This window comes from Psittacula echo (assembly GCF_963264785.1).
Source record: "Psittacula echo genome assembly, chromosome: 3".
In the NCBI taxonomy this organism is placed as follows: domain Eukaryota; kingdom Metazoa; phylum Chordata; class Aves; order Psittaciformes; family Psittacidae; genus Psittacula; species Psittacula echo.
Genome location: NC_137736.1, coordinates 100,493,742 through 100,516,367, shown reverse-complemented (window position 1 = coordinate 100,516,367; position 22,626 = coordinate 100,493,742). Strand labels below are relative to the sequence as shown.

At 36.6% G+C, this 22,626-nt stretch overlaps 1 protein-coding gene across 1 annotated transcript; it reads left to right on the top strand.

Moving 5' to 3' along the window:
• Positions 1-756: 756 nt before the first annotated feature.
• On the top strand, positions 757-21,545 carry NEK5 (NIMA related kinase 5; the record flags this gene model as incomplete). The annotated part of the gene is made up of 22 exons (XM_080612635.1): positions 757-873; positions 1,774-1,870; positions 2,892-2,989; positions 4,605-4,688; positions 4,794-4,864; positions 5,609-5,695; positions 6,792-6,846; positions 7,306-7,506; positions 7,597-7,678; positions 9,240-9,373; positions 10,630-10,829; positions 12,097-12,163; positions 12,480-12,599; positions 13,895-13,978; positions 14,077-14,181; positions 15,262-15,342; positions 16,168-16,236; positions 17,044-17,167; positions 17,369-17,500; positions 18,855-18,992; positions 20,584-20,698; positions 21,122-21,545. 22 exons carry the CDS (start codon positions 757-759, stop codon positions 21,375-21,377), a joined length of 2,517 nt encoding a protein of 838 aa, XP_080468761.1. The 3' UTR covers positions 21,378-21,545.
• Positions 21,546-22,626: the final 1,081 nt, after the last annotated feature.

Genomic DNA, 22,626 nt, shown 5'->3' with positions numbered 1-22,626 from the left:
TCACCCTGCCAGCGCCTCGAAGTGGTCCTCAGAAACGGCCTGTCATAGAGCCTGCACGGACTCCCGAGTTTTCCTGGCCTTCCTGGCAGGAAAGGCCTAGATCTTAGCAAACCTCCGTTTCTATAAGAATAAGAACAGTGTTTAAAATGTTTGCTTATGTTTAGCTGTGTAGGTTTGCGTATGGATATGTTGCAAATGCCCAGTGACATTATCATTTCTGTCAGAGGCTTCCAGAGGACTGCTGGTGCCCAACTGCACTTGGCTGTGGTCTCCTGCAGAACGCAGTGGCTGTACATCTTGCTGCCAACATTAGATCACATCAGTTTCAACTGAATCAACATGAAATAGCATATTACTTTATTTTTTCCTTCATTAAAAGAACAACTCAACACTATTTTTAACTTCAGGAAATAAAAATCATATAATCTCACATAGTACTTTCAACTGCCTCATGTTTTAACTTTAGGGTTTACTAAGACCAAGCTTCAAGCTTCTCTTTATGAGACACTCGTAAGCTTGCTGCTTATTGAAATTTCAGATCCACAATAATTTGCAGACTTCCAGGAGATGACATTTTTAGGAAGGATCAGTAGCAGTAATAAAAATGTGATAAAATATAAAAGACAGTGATAAAAATGACAGTTTTAAAAGGTAGTGTCTATTTCCATAGCACAAACTTGAATGTTAGAGCACTAATTGTGCAATACTAATTTGTGGACTTCTTCATTTTAGCCACTGCTTTAAGGTGAAGACATCATGGATAAATATGAAATCATTAAAAAAATTGGAGAAGGATCTTTTGGCAAAATATTCTTGGCAAAAGTAAAAGTGGATAATGAGCAGTGTGTTATCAAAGAGATCGATTTAACTAAGGTAAAACAACAAACCCCAGATGGTAACAGCAATTATTTACCTTTCAGCAGGGGTATGAGCTCAGGTTATATTTTATCTCCTTTGTAGTTCTATCTTCATTATATAGAGTTAAACTTTCTGAAGACTGTACTCTGTGCCAATATAAGGATTTTACGAGCATAGACAAAATACATATTTGGATATTGTGTTTACTTTTTACTTCGTTTTTGTTCTTTCAAGAACTTTTCTCTACATTCAATGCCTGACACTAGCTAATTCAGATTTTATTGTAGAGGATTCAACTGCAATGAAACCATTGCCACTGAAATAACAAATCACAATCCTGTGGTACATTTATCTAAACCTTTTAATTTCCTGAGGGTAAGAAACTTATTATAAATATAACAGGACATTTTGATGGATGGATATTCAGAGACATGAATTTTTAAGAAGTTATATTGATGAAAGTGTGATCACGATGAACCAAATAGAAGTTTTCCATTTAACATAACAGGGCAAAGTTTGCCCAAAATATCACAAAAACTTGTAACACCAGTAAAATGAGGAACTTTTTTCTTTTTATTCTTTTGAGATCACCCATATTAGAAATACAGTCATCTGGATCCTTATTCTTCAAACACTTAAGGGAAGTTCAACTTCAGAGATGAGGTCTATCCATCTATCTGGCTTAGCAATAGCATTTGTATAAAAAGTTCAAAGGTAGACATTTGCCTGCTTGTATAATGTCATAATTTGTCTTGACTTTGCTCCTTCCAATATATTTCCAAGCATATGCCTGCTTTTGCATCACCTTAGTACACTGTTTTTTGTATTTGTGGGAATGGTTTGATAACAATGTAACTGTTTTTGAAAAGAGTTAAATATATCATTGCTAGCATATAGTTTCTTAATTCTTTGCAGATGCCTGTGAAAGAAAAAGAAGCCTCTCAGAAAGAAGTCATTCTTCTGGCCAAGATGAAGCATGCAAATATTGTAACCTTCTATGCTTCTTTGCAAGGTTTATTCTTAACGTTTTTGTTTGATTTGTGATTAAAGGAGTGAAACCAACCTTCCTAATTTTGCCCAAACTTAAGCCTATCCTCAACCTCTTACTTACCAGTGGGGATAGTTTCCAAGTCCTAAAAAATGAACATGAGGTATCAAATTCAGTCATCACTTGCCCTCCTCATGTGCGTGTGTGGGACCTAAGGTATCATGGCACAAATGCTACATCCTGCAGTGTCTGCATGGTTTAAGCTGAACTTTAGTCTTGATTGTCATAGGACTCCAGAATTTGATGAGAATTTTTTGGGAGATTCAATAAAAGAAGAGAGCTTTTGAGTATAGCAAGAAGTAAGTTCTGTTGGCCTTTTTTCTTGAGCAATATTTTGAGGTATCACTCAAGGATACAGAATTCTTCAGGACTGAAAGAGGTAGAACAAAGTCTGTTTGCCATAAGAGCTATTTCCCTGTATTTATTTTTCCTGCTGATGGCTGTCATAAGCAATGCCTTATGTAATGAATGTTATGGTTTGTGTTCAGATTGTTTTCTGTGACCAGGACTGTAAATTTTTGAAGGGACACATAAATCTGGTGGTTTTCTGGACCCCTAAGTGGTAAGAATAGGGTGATTTTCCACATAAAATAGTCCCTGTTGTTTATTTCTACTGTTTGGACACTGTCTACTTTTAACCTTTCACCTAAGCTGTATACTTAGTAATTATTGGGGAACAATCCCAACTATGAAGCATTATGCTAAGCATTGCCTGTAAGAACATCTGTCTTTCTGTCAGTGTGGTCTCTTGAGGATTTTCTCATGTATTTAATATTTTGGTAAGTCTCCATTTAAATATATTTTTGTATCTTAGTTTTTGCATTGGGTTTCACTGGAAGTATCCATTTTTTCTCATCTACTCTTTGAAAGGGAGGAGTAGATAGAAGAGTAGCTATCCCTGTTTGAAACAAGTACCATATAAAATAAAAATAATTTATTGCTGTATTAATGAGTAATAAAGGAAAAATTATACTTTTCTTTTCAGAAAAGAACAAGCTGTATATTGTGATGGAATACTGTGATGGTGGAGACTTAATGACGCGGATAAATATGCAGCATGGAGTGCTGTTTGACGAGGACCAGGTAAAAGAACTTCTCTTTTGAGGAAAGGACATATTATGTAAAAAACATGGTTTGATTTATCCAGTACTAGCTACTGTTTCTTTTCTGGCCTGTTAAAATAATTGAACGTTTTAAAGAAACTGGTAATTTTAATGGAAGTTTACAGCTTGCTTTTTATACTACTTTAAGACCTTAAGTTAATTCATTATTATAATTTTGATGACATTTTTATCCCCCTTTCCTCTCACTGCTCCTTCCATTGTGGCTGCAATTTTTCTTTGTAGTATACTTAATAAGCCATAAAGACTTTCTTTTAAATGGTAGTGTAGCTTTCTGAAGGAAATTTTCTCTTATGTATTTGACTTAGTGTACTGAATTCTGAGGTTATTTAGTCCTGCATAGTTTTCTACTTTTGCAGCCATAATGAAAATGTATGTAGAAACTACATAAATAGTATCCAGTCTGTTAGTGGAAATATACTCCAAAGCACAGAAGTGGAAAAAAAATTGAAGTAGTATTGTGACTTTTCTTTTTGCTTCAGTAGTAAAAGAGGAACTCCTTACTGTAGAAGTCAATTGGAAGTGAATTACTTCAGTAATAATGAATTTTAAGATCCTACTGGGAGTCACACTAGAGGTAGAGAGAACATGAGAGAAAATAAAGATAGAACAAAACTACAGATCATGAAAACACAAGAGAAAACCAATACACACAACCCACTTGACAATGAGATAGAATAATGTATGTTCAAAGAAAGGCAAATGAAGTATGGACATAAAAACAGATTATAGAAACTAAAGATAACATTTGCTAATTAAGAAAGGAAAGCAAATCACCCAATATAACATTATGTCATTAAAATATCTCCATATTTTCAAAAGTATGCTTAAGAAAGTCTCATTTGTGGCATCATCCCTATTCAGGAAATCATACGCTTAATGTGAAGCATTACTGAATAGAAGATTAATACTTGAATCAAAGTCTTTCATGACCATCAATTTTCCTAAATAGAGAAGCATATAATCACATTGTAATTTTGTTTCTAAGTTAAGTCCAAAGGCCCTTATACAATAAAACACATGTATATTTAAAGTTAAATATATGTTTAAGAGCTGTACTGTGTCAACAACAAAGGATAAACCTTTGTGCTTACTTAGTATGCAGGTATCTTCATAGCTCCCTTTGGTCACCACTCATACTGTTTTTTTCTGGACCACATTCAGTAAGAGTACAAATGTGATAACTGGGTGGTATGACTTCCACCACTGTGGATTAAGAAGACGTTTCCCAATACTGTCTTAGCTGTTATTTGAACTCAGTCATTTCTAAAAAAATCTTTCTGTTCTTTGATGTGAGTCTTTGTTCAAGTACATGTCCTGTCACAATCAGTGAAAACCTGATGTATCAGGTGTGGAACAGGTATCTCTTTCTGTTTAGTTTTGTGATAGCGCTAAAAAAGGAAAGGAAAAGTCTATGGCATTAATTGTAAAAATATTATTTTTACTATTTTACATGTATATGCTATACATATTTTAGATTTTATTGTATCTTTTTAATGTATTTCAGTAAGATGCCCTATTGGACGTTAAAGTCACATGAATTTATGGGTATCTTTACCCTTTAACTTTCACTCCAGATTCTGAGTTGGTTTGCGCAGATCTCCTTGGGCTTGAAGCATATTCACGACAAGAAGATTTTACACAGAGATGTAAAAGCACAGGTAGTAAAACTGGTACTGAGAGGGTGAACTTTTTGTCTTGTAAAAATATGCTTAAGAAGCTCTGCCATGTTTAATTTTCACATGTGAGTTTTGGGTTTTTTTCAGAATGTTTTTCTTAGCAATAATGGAAAGGTAGCAAAGCTTGGGGACTTTGGCATAGCAAGACAGTTGAACAGGTAAGCACCTTTTTTAATTAGTCTGTGACCTACACTAAGTAGGACTGGTTATGAGCAGTCTGAATGCAACCTGAGTATGCAAATTGCTTGTGGACTGGGCTTGTTCAAAAGGTCTGGGATACAAAATGTCTGACACTCTGATTTTTCTATTATCCTAACACATAGAATCATAGAATCATAGAATAGTTAGGGTTGGAAAGGACCTTGAGATCATCTGAAATAAGAGATGTGTCTAGCCTAGTAGGATGCTGAGGGGGCTGGAGCACCTCCCATATGAAGACAGGCTGAGCAAGCTGGGGCTGTTCAGCCTGGAGCAGAGAAGGCTGCGTGGAGACCTCATAGCAGCCTTCCAATTCCTGAAGGGGGTCTGCAAGGATGCTGGGGAGGGACTCTTCATCAGGGCCTGGAGCGATAGGACAAGGACCAGTGGGTTTAAACTTAAACAGGGGAATTTTAGGTTACATGTAAGGAGGAAGTTCTTTACTGTGAGTGTGGTGAGGCACTGGAATGGGTTGCCCAAAGAAGTGGTAAATGCTCTATCCCTGGCAGTGTTCAAGGTCAGGTTGGACAGAGCCTTGGGTGACATGGTCTAGGGTAAGCGTTCCTGCCCACAGCAGGGGGGTTGGAACTGGATGATCTTAAGGTCCTTTCCAACCCTAACCATTCTATGATTCTAGCAACTGGACTTTTGTTAGGTATAGGACGTATTCCGTGTATAAACCTTCTTGTTCTTTGTGTCTCTAGCACTACGGAGTTTGCTCATACCTGTGTAGGGACCCCCTATTATCTGTCACCTGAGATCTGTAAAAATCAACCATACAATAATAAAACGTAAGTCTCTGTCTTTCCTTCACGTGCTTGTGCATGAGGGCATGCAGGCATGAGATAATTTAGCAATGTCATGGTTGAAATCAGTATTTTGCAGGGCACTGGGAATTTCATGTGTCACCCTTGTGAAGTTTTGTATTACTGTGTGCAATATTTAGGTGCATCAACCATATACAATAACTATGTTATACTGTACAACACTGTCAGTAATATTTTAACTCACAGTGTCTAGAATAATCACGAATCTGTTACGATTCATCTAAAGGCTTAACATAAATATATTTTTTATTTTTATAAAATTATACTTTAAACTTAAATCTAATTCTCTTTTAATACTCCTTGTTAGTAGTGGTGTGAAATGTAAAATAGATTATTTTTTTTCCTTTGCTTTATCTGGTTCTCCATCAAATACTAAATTTCCTTCTGTGTTTCCAACATATAGTGACCAATGCAAGTATGGATTTTTTCAGTTCCAAGGTTATGAATTTTTGGTACGCTTGCTTGTGATTTATAAAAATACACTAGAACGAAAGCTGCTAGGTTGGCAATTCTGGAACTCCACAGTAGCTACTTGCACGAAAGGCAAATATGTCTGAGAATTTTAAAGGCTTACTCAGGCTTAACACAAAATACCAGATGAGAAGCACTGAAAAGTCAGGAGCTGAGTGAGCGACACCCCTTTCTCTGTGTGAGGGATGTGATGAACACCAAATGTTCTGGAGCCAAGACTAGCATCTCAGCTCTAATTGCTATTCACACAAGTTTACTCCCTTATTGTCTCCTTAACTAGCAACTCAGCTAGAGATACCTTTGCCCTTCATCCTGCTAGGAATATGAAGCAGGCATTCTTTACACCATGTGCCTTTTCCAATGATAATGGCAGTACCTAGTTACGTATCATAGAAACATTGGTACCACAACTAAAAAGAAATGTCCAGTTGTTCTTTTCAGTGCATGTTAAGAAAAATTAAAATTTGCACCACTATTAATCTCTGATGGAATAATGTTAATAAAATTGAGACCTGAGAAGAGGTACTCATTACATGCATGAAAATATCATAGTCTTTTCCTTGAAACTTTAATTCCTTTTTATTCACAGAGATATTTGGTCTCTTGGCTGTGTGCTTTATGAGCTATGTGCCCTAAAGCATCCTGTAAGTATCATAGATTCAGATCATTATCATATTATTAAAACAGATAGTAGACAGCCTGAAAAAACTGTAGTAATAATAGTATTCATAGTCAGCTGGTTATTTATTGATATTAAAGAATGACTGCTAGTGCTTAATTTTTCACAGTGTGTCTGTTTTGTGCGTTTTAAAGTACAAAGTATTACATTGCATTTCTGCAACTTGCATATATGTATGGGTATATACACACATCAAATATATATTTAGTGTTTCAATAAATACTAAAATCTTTCAAAAGGCAGATGAACAATAAAAAGAACTAAAGCCAAACTTGAAGGTTAGGCTTTCGGCATATAATTTCACTTATTTTTATTTAAAATTAGCTTTTGTCAGCAAGTACCTTTTTTCAAGTTTGAGTGTCTAGTCCATCATTTCCAACCAGCAGTACTTACTGTCCTCTTTTTACTGTTTTCATTGATTAAGTTTGAAGGCAATAGTTTGCACCAGCTGGTGCTGAAGATTTGCAGAGGCCATTTTCACCCAGTGTCTCCGAACTACTCGTATGATCTGAGGATATTAATTTCCCAGTTGTTTAAAGTATCTCCAAGAGATCGACCATCTATTAATTCTATTCTAAGGAAGCCCTTCTTGCAGAAGCTCATTCTCAGGTATTTGCCCCCTGAGGTAAGTGCTTGTACTGCTGCTTGCTGAGGGAACACTCTGTATCAAAGAAGTATAAACAGTTCTATCAATCAGATACCTTTTTTCTCATAGCTAATACAGGAAGAACTCAGTCACACTGTGATACATAGAAAATGGCCTTCAGCATCACAGTCTGGAGCCAAGCTGAAACAAGGTAATGATAGTATAATTTAACATTAATTCTACACTAGCATTTCTTAGGTATGATACATGTGATGGCTATAACTTTTTCCAGCAGTCTTTATTGCATATTTGGATACAAGAGTTTTGCACAAACTTAAAAATGAAAAGAGAAGTGCAAGAGCAGAAACACACCAGACAGTGCATCGCCGTCCTGTTCAGGAAAAGACAGCTTTAAGACTAACTCATTAGCGGCTTTCAGCTAGAAAAGCTGCTGTGCAAAAATGCTGAAACATTAGCCTTAATTCTTTTAAGAATAAAATTTACAAAACTGAGAGGCTTGTTCTAGATGCAGTTTAGGTCTGTCACATGAAAAACATCCTGATTTAATTTTACCATGCTATGTGCAAAAATGCAAAAATCTGTGCAAAACATGTTTTTACAAAATAATAAAAATATTTTACAAAATACTATAAATTAGATTCAATTGTGAGGGACAATTAACTCTATTTGGATTTAGTGCTCAGTGATAGACCAGATTATGTATGCACATTCTTAGAAAACATGAGTGAGACTAAATTCTATCTCTGTATGAACTGCTGAACATCTGGCGTAGTTCTGGGAGCATGACCTTTTCCTAATTTTATATTCTTCAGTATGTCATAATTATTCCTTAAATTTATCTTTGGATATCAAAGCAGTTCAAACAGATTTGTGAAAATAAACCTATGTAGTTACTTAACTACACTATGGACTTTCTCCTCCTCCCCCTCCGAAAAAAAAAGTTCTTTTGTAGTGTAGGAACCCATGTTATTTTGCAGCTTATTTTCAACTAAGATTTATCTGCCTTCAGGACTAATTCAATTTGAACAGAGGCACCTGAACATCTAAATCAGTAATTTTAAAAAATATCTGTGGTCATATACTGCTCATAATTTGTATATATCTCCCAGACATGATACTCTCACAGTCATTACTGAGGAAAGTTTTAAACCTCAGTTAGAAATGACTTCATGCTAGCAAAGACACTATTTTTCCTTATTGCAGCTTAAGTATTTGCAGAATACTGACTGACCAAACTGAAATGGTGTGTAATTGTATTCTCTCACATGGGGAACTGACAAGGTGAATTTTTCACTTTTCATCCCTTCTTTCCAAATGTCACAAGTACTGTAACATTGTCTAGTGATTTGTAGAATACCAAGGTTTAGAAAGGGAATGCCTAAGCAGGTAGTCACCTAGCCACCAATGAATCAAACCTCCTGTTTTCTGTTCTTGATACTAGCATGAAATCAGTGGTTTAATTTCTAGATGTCTCCTTTTTACTCAGTGTATTTTGCAAAACTAGTCAATAACATACACTTTACTTGAGTGCGATAAATCATAATGCTTTCAAAAGCCTGTCATTCTAAGAATGAAAGGCAGAATTCCTAGGAGGTGTGAAGCATGATGATCATAGTGATGATGGTGAAAGGACAGGTTGTTAGCCCAACCTGTTGTTTGTATGCACACTACTATGTTTTGCAACTACATGATAACTAATCATATAGAGAAGACAAAATGTAACCTTTTCATATTTTATTGTTAAAAACCAGACAAACTTCAAAAAAGGAGAGCTCAGGACCAAGCTTCTCCAGAATCTGGAATGCTGGTGCCTGTCAAGAAACAGGAATTATTTCAGAGAAATGAATTGAAACCTCCTTCAAGAGGGCAACAACGTATTTTTCAGGTACTGTACATCCACATTCTCATCATATTTAATCATCTTCAGAAGGCAAGGCAATCTGCTTATGTATTCTCTAATCTGAGATTTCTACACCAAGGGTACAACTTCCTTGCTTCAGACTCCCCACTCTGGTCACAGCGGTCTGAAATTCCTGGAGGCCAGTCTTGCTAGTAAAGACTGAGGCAAAAAAGGTATTTAGTGCCCCAGACTTTTCCATGGCCTGAGTCACCAGGGCGCCTGCTCCACTGGTCATAGTTCTCAGTCCTCTCAATCCTTTTACATTTATTTGGATGGCCTGATTTGTACCCCCTATTGCTTGGGGTTGCCATACTTCTGGATGCCATCCTGTAAAACTTATTTCAATAAGGGATAAGATAAACACTTTTTGAGGTTACCTCTTCCTTGGGAACTTTACTGGCAGTGGAAAATTTTCTTACATAGATAGGAATTTATATTCTACTGTAATCTGGACTATACCATAGGTAGATAAGCCTGTTTTTAGTGTTTCTAAAAGGGAAAGCAGGGAGGAATAGTTATTGTTTTTATCATCTATGGAAGGGATACTTAGATGTTTTTTAATTCATTTAAGAAAATAAGCAAAATTCAGCATTTTTGTCATACACCGTATAGTGTTTCTACCATGGAAACGTTTGTGAATGCCTTACCATGCTTATATCATGCAGTAGCACCTTCTCTCCATTGTTCCTATGACAAATAGAAAAGACAGTGGAAACACAGGGATGTTTCCTCACAGTAAGGATGTTCAGAAATGAAAGGCAAGCTCCCACAGGCATGTAGTGAAAGAGATGGTGGAGTACCACAGTGCTCCCCTGAAAGCAGCAATTAATGCATACACTGCCCCAAACTACATCCCAGGTTCCCCTTGCTCTCACATATCAAAATGAGATTCCCCTGAAATAAATTCAGTGCTTTAGGCTTCAGAACAATGAAGTGACTCCAGGGCAATGACACTACAGAGTACAAAGCTGATTGACTCTCACAACAGTATGGGCTGCTGCTTAATGACAGGAGTCGATGGAACAGGGGAGAAGGGAAAGACAATTGTAAGATTATATAAAGCCCTGAAAAGTTGGGAAGTTTCTGGTTTATATGTGAAAGGATTTGGAAAACTTACACTAACTATACTGTACCAGTGTGTATTATTGTGCGACTTATATTGGGGATGACAGGAAGTTAATTCAAGCTTGTACTGATACAAATGAAAGCAGGTAAATTAACATGCTTTATTATATTTTCAGCCACAGACCTCCAGATTTAAGATGGCAGAGGGGCCGGAAAGTACTAGAGCACATGGCCATTATGGTCATTACTATGATAAGCTTGACAACTTGCAGAGGAAAGCTATTGCACCTTATGAGCTTTCTCATATCAGCCAAAGAGTTGAGGAATATTATAAACTAAAAGGACAAGTTGCACCTCCACCCTCACCACCTGACTGGTAAACTTTTCTCTGTTTATTAGTGGTGAACTGTTATGCATGTTTTGAGTTATCAGCCTTCCTGATTAGATAACACTGGACATGGATCAATCAGTGTAATTCCTTCTTTGCTCAGTCTTTGATATTTTTCTTACATAAGGTTAATTGTGCAACAGTGTAACTCCTGTTTCTGTGTATCCAGAGGTTCCTTCTGAATATATTGTCCTGATGTTTGACATTCATTATCAAAATGTCTCCCCAATCTCAGCATTTTATTGTGTGAGAAGTAAAACACAGGCTTTTTGTAGACTTTCTAATTAAACTAAGGATAAACACTGCCTTTCCCACTGGGATCAGATCGATATACAGACCACAAGCAGTTCTCCGCTTGAGGGAACAGAGTGGAAAGCAGGCTGTGAAAATGTTAGGTTTTTTCCTGCAGAGCTTATATTTCAGTTTCAGATATAAAACCCCTTTCTCTAGCAGTTTGTTTACTCCAAAGTCTTTCTCTTACAAAGTAAAGGTACTTTATTAAATTTGAGATAGCTTGCTCATTCCAAGATAGGCTGTTGGTCTGGATGAGTTTTGAAAACCTTGAGAAAGAAAGGTAAGGTATCTTTAATACTGCTCACTTTTGGATCCTTCTTTAAAGGTTGGCTGAATCATTAGTTTTCATTCAATGACAACAGTGTTTAGAATGTTTGAGTTATGCTTTAGAACATCTTGTCTGAGCTGAGTTTCTAGTGCCTTTTTTAAGGACAAAGTCTTCTGGGGCACAAATGGATTTTGAAGATAGGAAATAAACCAAATAGAAATCAAGGAGCTTACAAGTGACTGCCGGTTATTGTATGCCAAAAAAAAAAAAAAAGATGTAAATATTTAGTAACCACAAAACAGGGGAGAAAGAAATAGAAAAGTTGTTGAATATACAACCTCCACTGTGACAGTTTTCACTTATTTTGAGAATCAGGAACACCACCTTTATTTTCATTAACACTTTCACATACCATCTATCAAAAAAAGGTGGAGAAGGGCTTTGCTGCACTCTTCAGAAGGCAAAAGTAACTGAAGTCATGGGAAGGGGAATGCCTGAAATGGATGTTTACTTTTTCTGATTTTACTGCTGTGACATATTTATCCATATTTATCCATATTTTATCTATATTTGTAGTACAAAGAGAGGTCTGTTTTTTTTTTTTTTTTTGTATGTGATAGAACCTATAGATACTTATTTGTGCAGAAGATAGCGAGTCTGTGAAATAAAATATAGTATATGAACATCCCTCAGGCCTGCAGAATATGTTCAAAGGCGTTTTGAAGCTCAACAGTACAAGATTAAAGTGGAAAAACAGCTGGTAAGTAAATACTGAATCATAGAATAAAATCTGTAACAGAAAATGAATGAAAATCCAAAAGATGGATTTCTAACAGCAGACTGTAATACTGACAGGTAGAAAGTTTTGCTCTAGCGAACTCATTGATCTGCACCACAATGCTCATATTGAGGTTTTACTTTTAATAGAAAACTGTAGCAATATAAAATTCTACTGTAACATTTTCCTTCAAAAAATACACACTTGACTTACTTCACTCTTCAGTGGGACAGGGAGACTGAATTGAGTGAGCAGTGAAGAAATTCCTTTGCTCTGGGATATATTTGTACATCCACAGGGACTGCGACCATCCTCTGCTGACCTGTATCATGACCAAATAGAGCAGCAGAAAGTAAAGAAAAAACATCTCAAAAACCAACAGCAGGACATATCTAGAAAGAAAGAAATGAAAGAACAGGTAAATGAAATATCTTCCTTAGCTGCTTAAAGATGTCTTCTTACACTCCTTGACAATAGCGTTCTGTATGTCAGATTTGATTCTTTTCCATCTGAACACTAGGATAATGTAAGCTGTTTTTATCTGGTTTCATTTTACATAAACTACTGAAGACTTGCACAAAAGTTGATGTTCGTAATAATTTCATAAACCATGGCCTTGATTTTAGTTTCACTTCTACTGAGATCAGAGGAGTTGCATCGCTGAACAGAGGACAACAGATCCTCTATCGCTGGAGGACCCTCTATTGCTGGAGGACAATAGATCCTCATATTTACAAATGAGATGAAATAGTCATGCATGCATTATTCATGTATGTATATTCATTGTTCATAAGTCATATGATGATATTTAGAATGTGATATAATACCATGTGATGCATACTACTTCCCTGGCATATTATAACTTTGGCAGATTATTATATATAGGAGCAATATACTTTCCTGGTTTTGCTTTTGGGTGACAGAGAAAACAAACTGACACTTCTTTCTTACATGAACACACATAAATACATTTAATCTTTCTATGTTTGATTTATTAAAAAATGCCAGAATAAGGATGAATAAAATAACTTGTACGTAATGGCCAGACTTCGGAATAGCAACATAGTCATCATGTACACATTCTTCAGCAACTGTTGCTGTTTAGTTCCACAAAGTCTGTACTAAATATGCCAAAAAAAAAAGGAAGAAATTTTACAGATTAGTCCAATTGTAAGATGGGCAAATTGGGATAGACTCATAAAACGCTGTGTTATGACTCTTCATAAACTAAGATGTTCTTAACACAGAAATGATATTTTGGCCAAATTGAAGGATTTGCACCAAAGCAAAAAGGAAGAAGCATCCATAGGAATGTTGAAGCTTTTGGAATAAAAGATTTCCAGGTTTCATTTCATTTGGGGGAGCAGGTTGCAATACAAAAAGTACTACATAATTTTTTTGTTCTCCTGATTTCCAGTCCTCTGTTTTTGGATTGCAACCTTAGCATCAGGCAATCCTTAGGTTATTCTTGGAATTAGCTGGAAGCTAGCAAGATACAGTCTGAAAAGCTTCAAAAAGGTTAAAGTCTGGAAAAGTTATAACTCAAAAATGTCCTCTAATATGAAGTAGCAAGCAGTCTTCAAAATTGGCAGGAAAGGATACATCCCTTTTTCTCATACATACACAGTTTGCTATTCATAGAATATTTTGTTTAGCTAGTTATTTCTGTATGTATTTCTAATACACGTGTTCTACCTTTACGTTTTTTAACAGGAGTACCTGAAACAATTGCAGAGAATTCGAGAAGAATACCACCGCGATATAAAAGATTTCAGAGTTAGAGCAGGAGTGCTCCAGGTAACAGAGCTCAAACATACACACACTTGTGCTTCCTTTTTCTTTTTTAAGCCAGTATACTTAATTAGAGATTGAAATTTTATAAAAGTGTTCCCTAGGAGAATCAAAAAATACAAGATAAACCCTATCTTGTGAGGCAAGGGAAAGCTGAGGATCAGTCTGAAACCGAGGATACAGCTGGAACAGGAAAAGAATCACTTCAGGTATAGGTACTATCTCCTAGTCTAAACAGAATTTTTTTGTGCAAGTCCTTAAAGGTCTTTGATTCACCCTCTGTGACAAATCTGAAGACTGGTAAAGCTTAAATCTCACCTGATACTTGCACCATATGGGAAAGTCTCCCCAGGTTCCCTCCATGAGTAGCTTGGAAAGTTTCTTTGGCTGAATCCTGACTTGTTTTGGGTAATTATTTTTCATCTGTAAATGTTAGGATGTACTTTTACTTGATTTCTTTTTGTGGCATTTTTCTTTTCCTTGCTCTCTGAGTGAAGTTAAGAAGAAGCCACTCACAGTGCAAACCTCTTCGAGAATTCTGTGCAGAGAATATAGCACTTCATGACAGTCCAGTGTAGCACCATGTCCAAAGTTAGAATCCAGTTTTATGTGGAGTGCTTCCTTAAACAAAAAATTTGGGGAAGCAAGAGGAAGAGGCAAAGTGAAAGGTCTCCAGCTACAGTACTTCTTCACTTCTTTCTCATCAAATACTACCAAAGCAGCTACTGGAATGGAGTTTCAGAATTGTTCCCTTTTACTTTGCAATATTGGCATTGTGAACACCAGATGATGTTTCCAGACACATGCCCTTCTGCAACAAGAAGTCCACTTCTCTTCAAGTGAAATGAATGAAAGTCTGAATTGATGCAAGTTAATCTCAGTGTGCAAATTCCTAGTCTAACCTGAAGAGAAGGCAGCCCTGATCTAGCTATCAGGATTCTTCAGTCGAGATTTGCCTTACGGTGGTGTAGGATGACTGCACTGTTCAGCCTGAGTCATTTGGATATGATCATAAAAAATAAAAGATGTAGTATTTATTTCTTGACACAGTACTGTATTGTCCAAACACAGATTTCTGAAATATCAGTTTTGCACTTTATGCAAGGTGGCCTATTTTTCTTTTTGCCAGATAAGCCAGAATGGACAAAGAATGGAATATTCTTACAAATATATGTACAAGGGAATCAGTGACTAAATTTATGACTTACACAAGTCTTTTTTCACAGGGTATACACATATTCTTGTGTCAAAAAGTGCGTTTTGAAGTTGGGTTTTTTTTCTCCTTCCAGGACATGGAAGAAAACTTTAAACAAGTCAGACTCCAGGATAGGCAAGACCAAAAAATCTTAGAAAAGAAACACAATGCAAAGGTATCCATCCTTACTGCTGTATTTTTTTCCATTTTCTTCTTATGTCTGTACATTTCAAATTATTGTGTTATCATGGTAGCTCTGGAAATCAAGTTACCTGAGAGTCAATCAGGAGTGGTCTACTGTTTGCTTAAAGTTTATATGAAAAGATAGAATCAATAAGAAAATAAATGAGCTTTTCTGATAATTTGAGGGAGGCTCCCTTTAGATATTCCCAGACAGTAATCAATCCCTACCTCTCATCTTTATACCAAACTCCACTAGTAGCATATGGGAACTCAAGTTTAGCCGAAGTTTAAGTGAAGTCAGTATGCTAAATTTCTAACATTTTGTTATGAAACATTATTCTCTATAGTGCTTTTTAAATTCTAGAAGGGGATGGGAATTGAATAGAAATGCATATAAGATAACCAGGAAGGTTTCTGACCATAAGATCATTGTGAAGTGGACTGAAGGTCTTTTGTGAAATATTGCAGAGAAGCAGTACAGTATTCAAATTTTAATACTTGTTGAGAACCAGCTGTAAGAACCAACTGCTGTGTATTGCAAGGATTTGAATTAAATGATTATCAAAGACACCTTTCCTTAAAATCAAAAGTGGGTGCAATCCTTTGAAAATAGCCACAAACTATATTTAGAGAAGTCTCCTTTTGTCCAGTTTGTTCTACTCTGATCTTGTTAAATAGAAGAAAAATGTTGTTAAATAAAAGTTATTTTCAATACAAGAATAATTTTCAAATTTGTACTCCCATATAAATTGTGTACATTTATTTAAATGTTTTTATTTAATAAAATAAATTACTGAAGTGTGTAATTTTTCTTTAGGGAGGAGTAAAGTTTGAAATTAATTTAAATGTATGTGTTCCTGAGGAGGACAGCATTCAAGAAGCAGAGGTAGTTATATTCAAAGCATTTACATTAGTAATCTGAAACCACAACAGTAGCTCCATGATCTAGGTTTTGTTTCCATTACCTTCATCCTCTGCTTTCATTACAATTGAGCTTTCCTATGGAGGCTTTGTTGACATATTGCATAGATCTGACCTTGCTCAAGAGGATAACTGCTTAGAAGAAAATTGGCTGATATCTGGGTCAATCTTTCACATGGTAAAAGATGAAGGAGTGCAGATATTTAAATTTTGTAAACTGGGCTTTAGGAGAAGAACTCATCTCAAAATTGAGTTAGTCTGCAAATGCCAAATTTAATTTGTAAATTGTTTTAATATACTTCTGTTTCTTTTCACTAGTATTGTGTCACAAAGCTAGAATAATATTGTGATGAACGAGATGATATTTAGAAAACATGGAAGTGATACCACAGACATTATGGATTTCATTTATTAAACTGACATTTGTGGCTGATTGACATGTAATAGCTGCCTACGAAGATTTTTATTAGTATATCAGAATTTTTTAAGTATTTGTAATAGCAACGTCAAAAATACAATTTCTTTCTAGTATATATATTCTTAATTTCTAAAGCACTATTTTGTCATTCTGTGGTTTCACATCCCTTCAGTCCCATGCAGCCTTCTGATACACAAATTACGATACGACTTTTGAGTTCTGCTGCTTCACTTTTTATTACACATATTTCCTCTGCATACATGAGGGTAGCTGGCAAGCACAGTAAAGTGAGAAGTGATTAGTTAATGTACTGTATGTGTTTTCTCTTTCCAGAGTAACTTACTGTTTTTTCAGGTACCAGATAAACTCAGTGAGACTTTAACTTTTGTGGATGGTGAGAATCTTAAGGAGAACTTGGTGGAAGTTTATGAGGATCATGTGGGAAGAGCTTTGGAAGAACTCTCTGCATACCAAACAGGTATTACTTTTTGAATGCAATGATGAGTATCCTGAAAAATTATATAGAAGTTGGGTAAATTCAGTGACTGTAAGCTATAGAATTTATCAGATAAACAGCAAGTTTATCTGATGAGCTGTTTCTTGATATCACACAGTATTATAATTACACTTAAATCTATTTAAAAGAAGTAACTTTGCCTCCTTTTTCAATTCCCATAAGAGTCCAAGGACATAGATGATAGGAAAGAAAACAAAAAACATTGGCAAGCTGGAGCCCCTCAGGCACCACTGAATCTTTTAGCCGATGCTGATGTCACAGCTGTATTACCTGCTATGGCTGAAAATGAACTTGGTAAGAAAGTTTTGGTTTTCACTGAAAGTAGGGAGCTGCTAAAATTCAGCCAGTCTACTTACAGACCTTGGCCAAAACAATTCCATACCAGAATATTCACATGATCTGGCAGGCTTTTAATTGCAGGACTTCATAATACCTGAGGTTATTTTATGTGTTAAACCATAGAATGCAGTTGTCATTTTCCCCTCTGTCTAATATCGTGATCATGTTGTGCTGCTTGTACATATTAAAAGGTCTGAATTTAATGAATCACTCTGTGGGCTGGGTAACAACAGCTAAAAAAGCCAGTCTGTGCAACTTCCTCAGGCCTTGAGTTGGCACACAAGAACTAGGGTAGTCAGTTGCCAATGCCATCCCAGGATGTGATGGAGTTCTGTTTTCCCACTCTCCTACTAATACTGCTACTCTAAACTAGTGTTGCCACACAGCCCCAAGTGCATGCTCACACAGCTGCAACTGTGGGGATGCTACATTTCAGAAGAGGCTGATGGCAGGTTTCTTACAGTACCAGTGCATATCTTCTCAGGCAGCCAGGCATCTCCAGTGACTGGTTGCTGCAACCAAGGAGCTCTTCCAGCATTCAGCATACTCCCAGAACCCCAGGTACACAGAAATAATCTGAGGAATTTACACATACAGTGAAGACAAAGCAGAATATTAGAATCACAGAATAGTTTGGGGTGGTAAGGACCTTCAAAGGTCATCTAGTCCAACCCCACTGCAGTGAACAGGGACATCTTCATCTAGATAAGGTTGCCCAGAGCCACATCCAACCTGGCCTTGAATGTCTTCAGGGATGGTGCATCCATCACCTGTCTAGGCAACCTGTGCCAGTATTTTACCACCCTTATTGTAAAGAATTTTTCCTCACATCCAGCCTGAATCTACCCTTGTTTAGTTTAAAACCATTACTCCTTGTCCTATTGTAACAGGCCCTGCTAAAAAGTCTTTCCCCATCTTGTTGTTAATATGTCACTTCTTGTTCATTCTGTCTTAGACAAAAGAGAAGCTTTTTCAGCCTCAGGAAGCCAACAAGTTTGAGAGCAAGGACTGCTCAATGACTTAAGCTGGTCTATTCCAGGCTTAATAAGCAGTTACTTGAACATTAAAACTGATGTTAAAAATTTTTTGGGCTAAATAGTCCCAAATATTTTTTTCTCTACATTATTGATCAGATCAAGTACTTATAAAAAAATCAGCAGCATTCCATAAAGCTAAAAAAACCCCAAATCCTAGTTTCCAGCATTACCCAAAGGGAAGAAGTCAGTGTCAAAACTAGAAAGTGTGAATCTGACAAAAGCATCAAGCTACATTCATGCTTTAGTGACCTGAGAACCTTGCTGTTCTTCAGCTGACCACGCTGTTCTGCATGAAGACATCCCACGAAACAGGAAGCAATGGAAACGAACACCACCAGGGACACTCCTGAACATCTTAGTCAAAGCAGAGCTATCTAATGATTCCTTCATGCACCTTGGAGGAGAAACAGGTAAGATGTTTGTTACTGTAAATTTTGCAAGTTTTACTTTACTGTGTTATTTCTTCTGCCATTGGCAGATGGTCTGTGATGAGAAACAGTTGGCTAAGTAGAAGAAGAAGGGCAGCCTGTCCCTGCAGTCACTGCTCTGTCCTGTAGCAGGGAAAGGCCTCTTTCAGGATGTCACTGTTTTCAGTAGCAGGGAAAAGGACAAGCCATACTTACTGGTTATTACTTTCATATGTAATTCTTTTATTTGCTTGGGTAGACAGAGGTAAGCTACTACAGGTGGCTCGTTGGCAGGTACCACAAAGCTGGATCTAGCCCCTGCAACTGTTAAGGTTAAAGAAGCCTGTAAAAAACATTTAGACAAATACATGTATTTCTGTAGAAGAGCTGTAAACTGTAGTATATGGTGACTGAAACTACAGTGGTGTCTTACTTTACGAGATGGTCCATGCTGATACAGCTGACACTAAAATAGATTTGAACTCACACTGCAATGCACTTCCCCAAAGTAACAGATTGGTTTAAAAATGACGTTTACTTTGTAGCAAAGTTGTTAGCTAAAAAACCTACAGTATTTTCTACAGAAAGATGCTGTAAATTTAACCAGACATTACAGTTTTATGCATAGTTGCCAATCTACTTGAATGTGTAATTGCGTGATGGGACTTTAAAGGCAGCCAAATGTGCCAAGTTTCAACAATTTTAATGGATCGTGAGAAATACCTTTCATTTGCAATTCTGCAGTTAGCACTCTCCTGCTAATTATACCTCACACACACGTTTTCTCATAGCATAACAAACTCTTACAAAACTGCACCATTCTGAAGGCTAAACCAGCTAAATGTGCCAGCTAAATTCCTCTCCTAAGACTAGCTTTATTGCTTATAAATTAAAAAAAAAAAGAAACAAAAACACTAAAATGCCCCAACAAATTAAATTCAAGCCACTTCCCACAAATATCAGCAGTTCATAGGACTAAAGCGAGAGTAAGTCACACAGGTATTCTCATTGCTGTTGCTTTTATCAGTTAGATACTGATTCAAACACGGCGCTCTTTCAAACCCAGTTCTGCCCTGCTACTCAAGCTGACATTGTGGAGTACAGTGTTAACCAGACTGACAGATTTCTGTTGGATCACATGCAGAATTTAGTCTTTGTACTAAAACAACTCTTAGCATGGTTGTCCCACCTTCAGGGTAGGGTTGCCCTTCAGTCTTTGAAAGCGAGCATTTTTAGGTAACCATAATACTACATTCAACTATGATTTGCAGTTTTTCCCAAGCAGTACTCCCCTAAATTTTCCGCTGAAAATGCAGATCCCTGTATTGGGAACTTAAAAATACTAACATCAGATTGCCTTTCTCACTTAACTTTTATAGTTCTTTGGTTATGGTCTACCAAACACACCAGGTTGCACTAAGCAGAAGTTACAAACCACTAACTAAAAGGTGTGATCAAGAATAACAGAAGCCTGGTATTTACATTATTGTGATTTGAACAATAAAAACAGTCAAGCAGTTACCTATTTGCTATTACTTTACGTACACTTTTATAGGTAGTCAATACACAAATGAATGTTTCTCTTCTTCTCCAGAAGGGAGGTTAACTATGTTGCCTCTGAAAGAAAACAAGGAAGATGAATCAGAACCATATTCTGCTGTTACTATTGATGAAGGCCAACTTGAGCCAAGATCAGATGATGAAGACACGTAAGTCAAGCTCATCAGAAGAAAAATTTATGTAACTGAATAGTTTTAATGAAATGACAGATTGCATTGCCTAAAGCTTTTCTTCTGTTGTTTTAATTTCATACATGAATAAGACTTACTTGTTTTACAGACTCTGCTAATTTAATTCTGTAAATGATTATGTCACATGCCAAGGCTGTAATTAAAAATGTTATGCAGAAGTATTAATGTAGCTTTGCAGCTTCTGTTCTCCCATCTTACAAAGACAGGCAAACAATCTCACAGAGAAAGAAGAAACATTCACATTATGTGTGTTGCTTGTAGGGTCTTTATAAGGTGTTTAAAAAATAAAAAAAATAAAGTGTTTAAAAAAGGCCTCAAAAGGAGAAAGGTTTGTAACAAAGATATATTGAATTCATAGAATTATCCTGGTTTACTTTACAGAAATTTTGAAGATTCTGAAGATGAACTCAGACATGAGCTGCAGGAATCTCCAGAAAAAGTGTCAACTTCTACAGCAGAGAGAACCGTGGAATCTTCCATTCTTTCAGTAAATAAAGGTCAAGCAGATGAAGAAAAGATGAGTTTACCTCACAAACTACTTGGAGGATCTGATGATGATGATTTAGAAAATAACCATGGGTCACTTAGTGTTGACACACATAATGAAAAAGGCAAGCAGGAAGCCAGCGCTACCTAGAATACCGACACTATTACTCTTTCAAAACTTGCTTGAAATTTTAGCCACATCAGTGACAAAATTTAAGGATAGCAGATATTAAATGCCAAATAAATCAGCTGCTTTTCAACAGTGCTAAATGCTCAGTTAAAGTTAACAGAAGATTGTTTCTATTTGTATAAGAGGAAAAAAAATCAGGATACTTTTCGGGTGTCTAAATGTTGAAAAATCCTCTTCCAGACTGAAATGCATTTTCACCTGTTCTAAATTTCCTGGGACATCTCCTTTAACACTTGCTTGAGCAAATTCCTGATTGTATACTCTCTTTAACCATTTCTGTATCATGTAAGAAAGTCTCCTAGTCCGTATACTGTATTTCCCCAGCTCAATCAACTTATTTTAAGAAGCTCTTCCAGCTTTTCATAATCTCTATGTACTGCCAATACAGCTTTGTAATCCATAATTTCATTTACATGGTACTGACCGTACGTAAGTATCACCAACTGCTCAGCAGTTTTATACAGTAGCAGTTAAACGGTTTATTAGCACCCTGAGACTTGTGCATTACCCAATTCCTAAGAAAATATGGGACAGTAGGTTCTTCCAACCTTATCTTTTCATATGCAAAATTTCATATCATCCAGACAAAGCATAAACAGAGGGAAAACCACATTCTAAAGTCTAATTTCAGTAGCTTTCTCATAGAATTGCAGAATCATTTTGGGGAAGGGGGCTAATCACTGCCCTGGCCCTGCTGGCCGCACTATTTCTGATATACGCCAGGATCCTGTTGGCCTTCTTGGCTGCCTGGGCACAAGCTGCTCATGCTCAGTGGTCATCAGTCAACACCTGAAGGTCCTTTTCCACTGAGCAGCTTTCCAGCCACTCTTCTCCAAGCCTGGAGCATTGCGTGGGGTTGTTGTGGCCTAAGTGCAGAACCTGGCACTTTGCCTTGTTGAACCACAGCCCATTGATCCAGTCTGTCCAGATCCCTCTGTAGAGCCTTCCTACTCAAAAGCAGATAATGCAACACAGGAAATGTGATCAGGCAGTTACACCAAGGGAAAGAGAAATGTGCAAGTCTCAGGGAGACGACGAAACTTTTCTTAGTTTGCTAAAATATACTGCTTCAATGGCTCAAAAAACGACTGTATGTTTTCTTCATTTTTGATACAAAAGCAGATGTCCAATTTCTTAACATTTTTTGCACAGCATTCAGTTTTATAATAAACAGTAGCTTAGGGCTTTAACATTCATGTTTGTGTAGCAT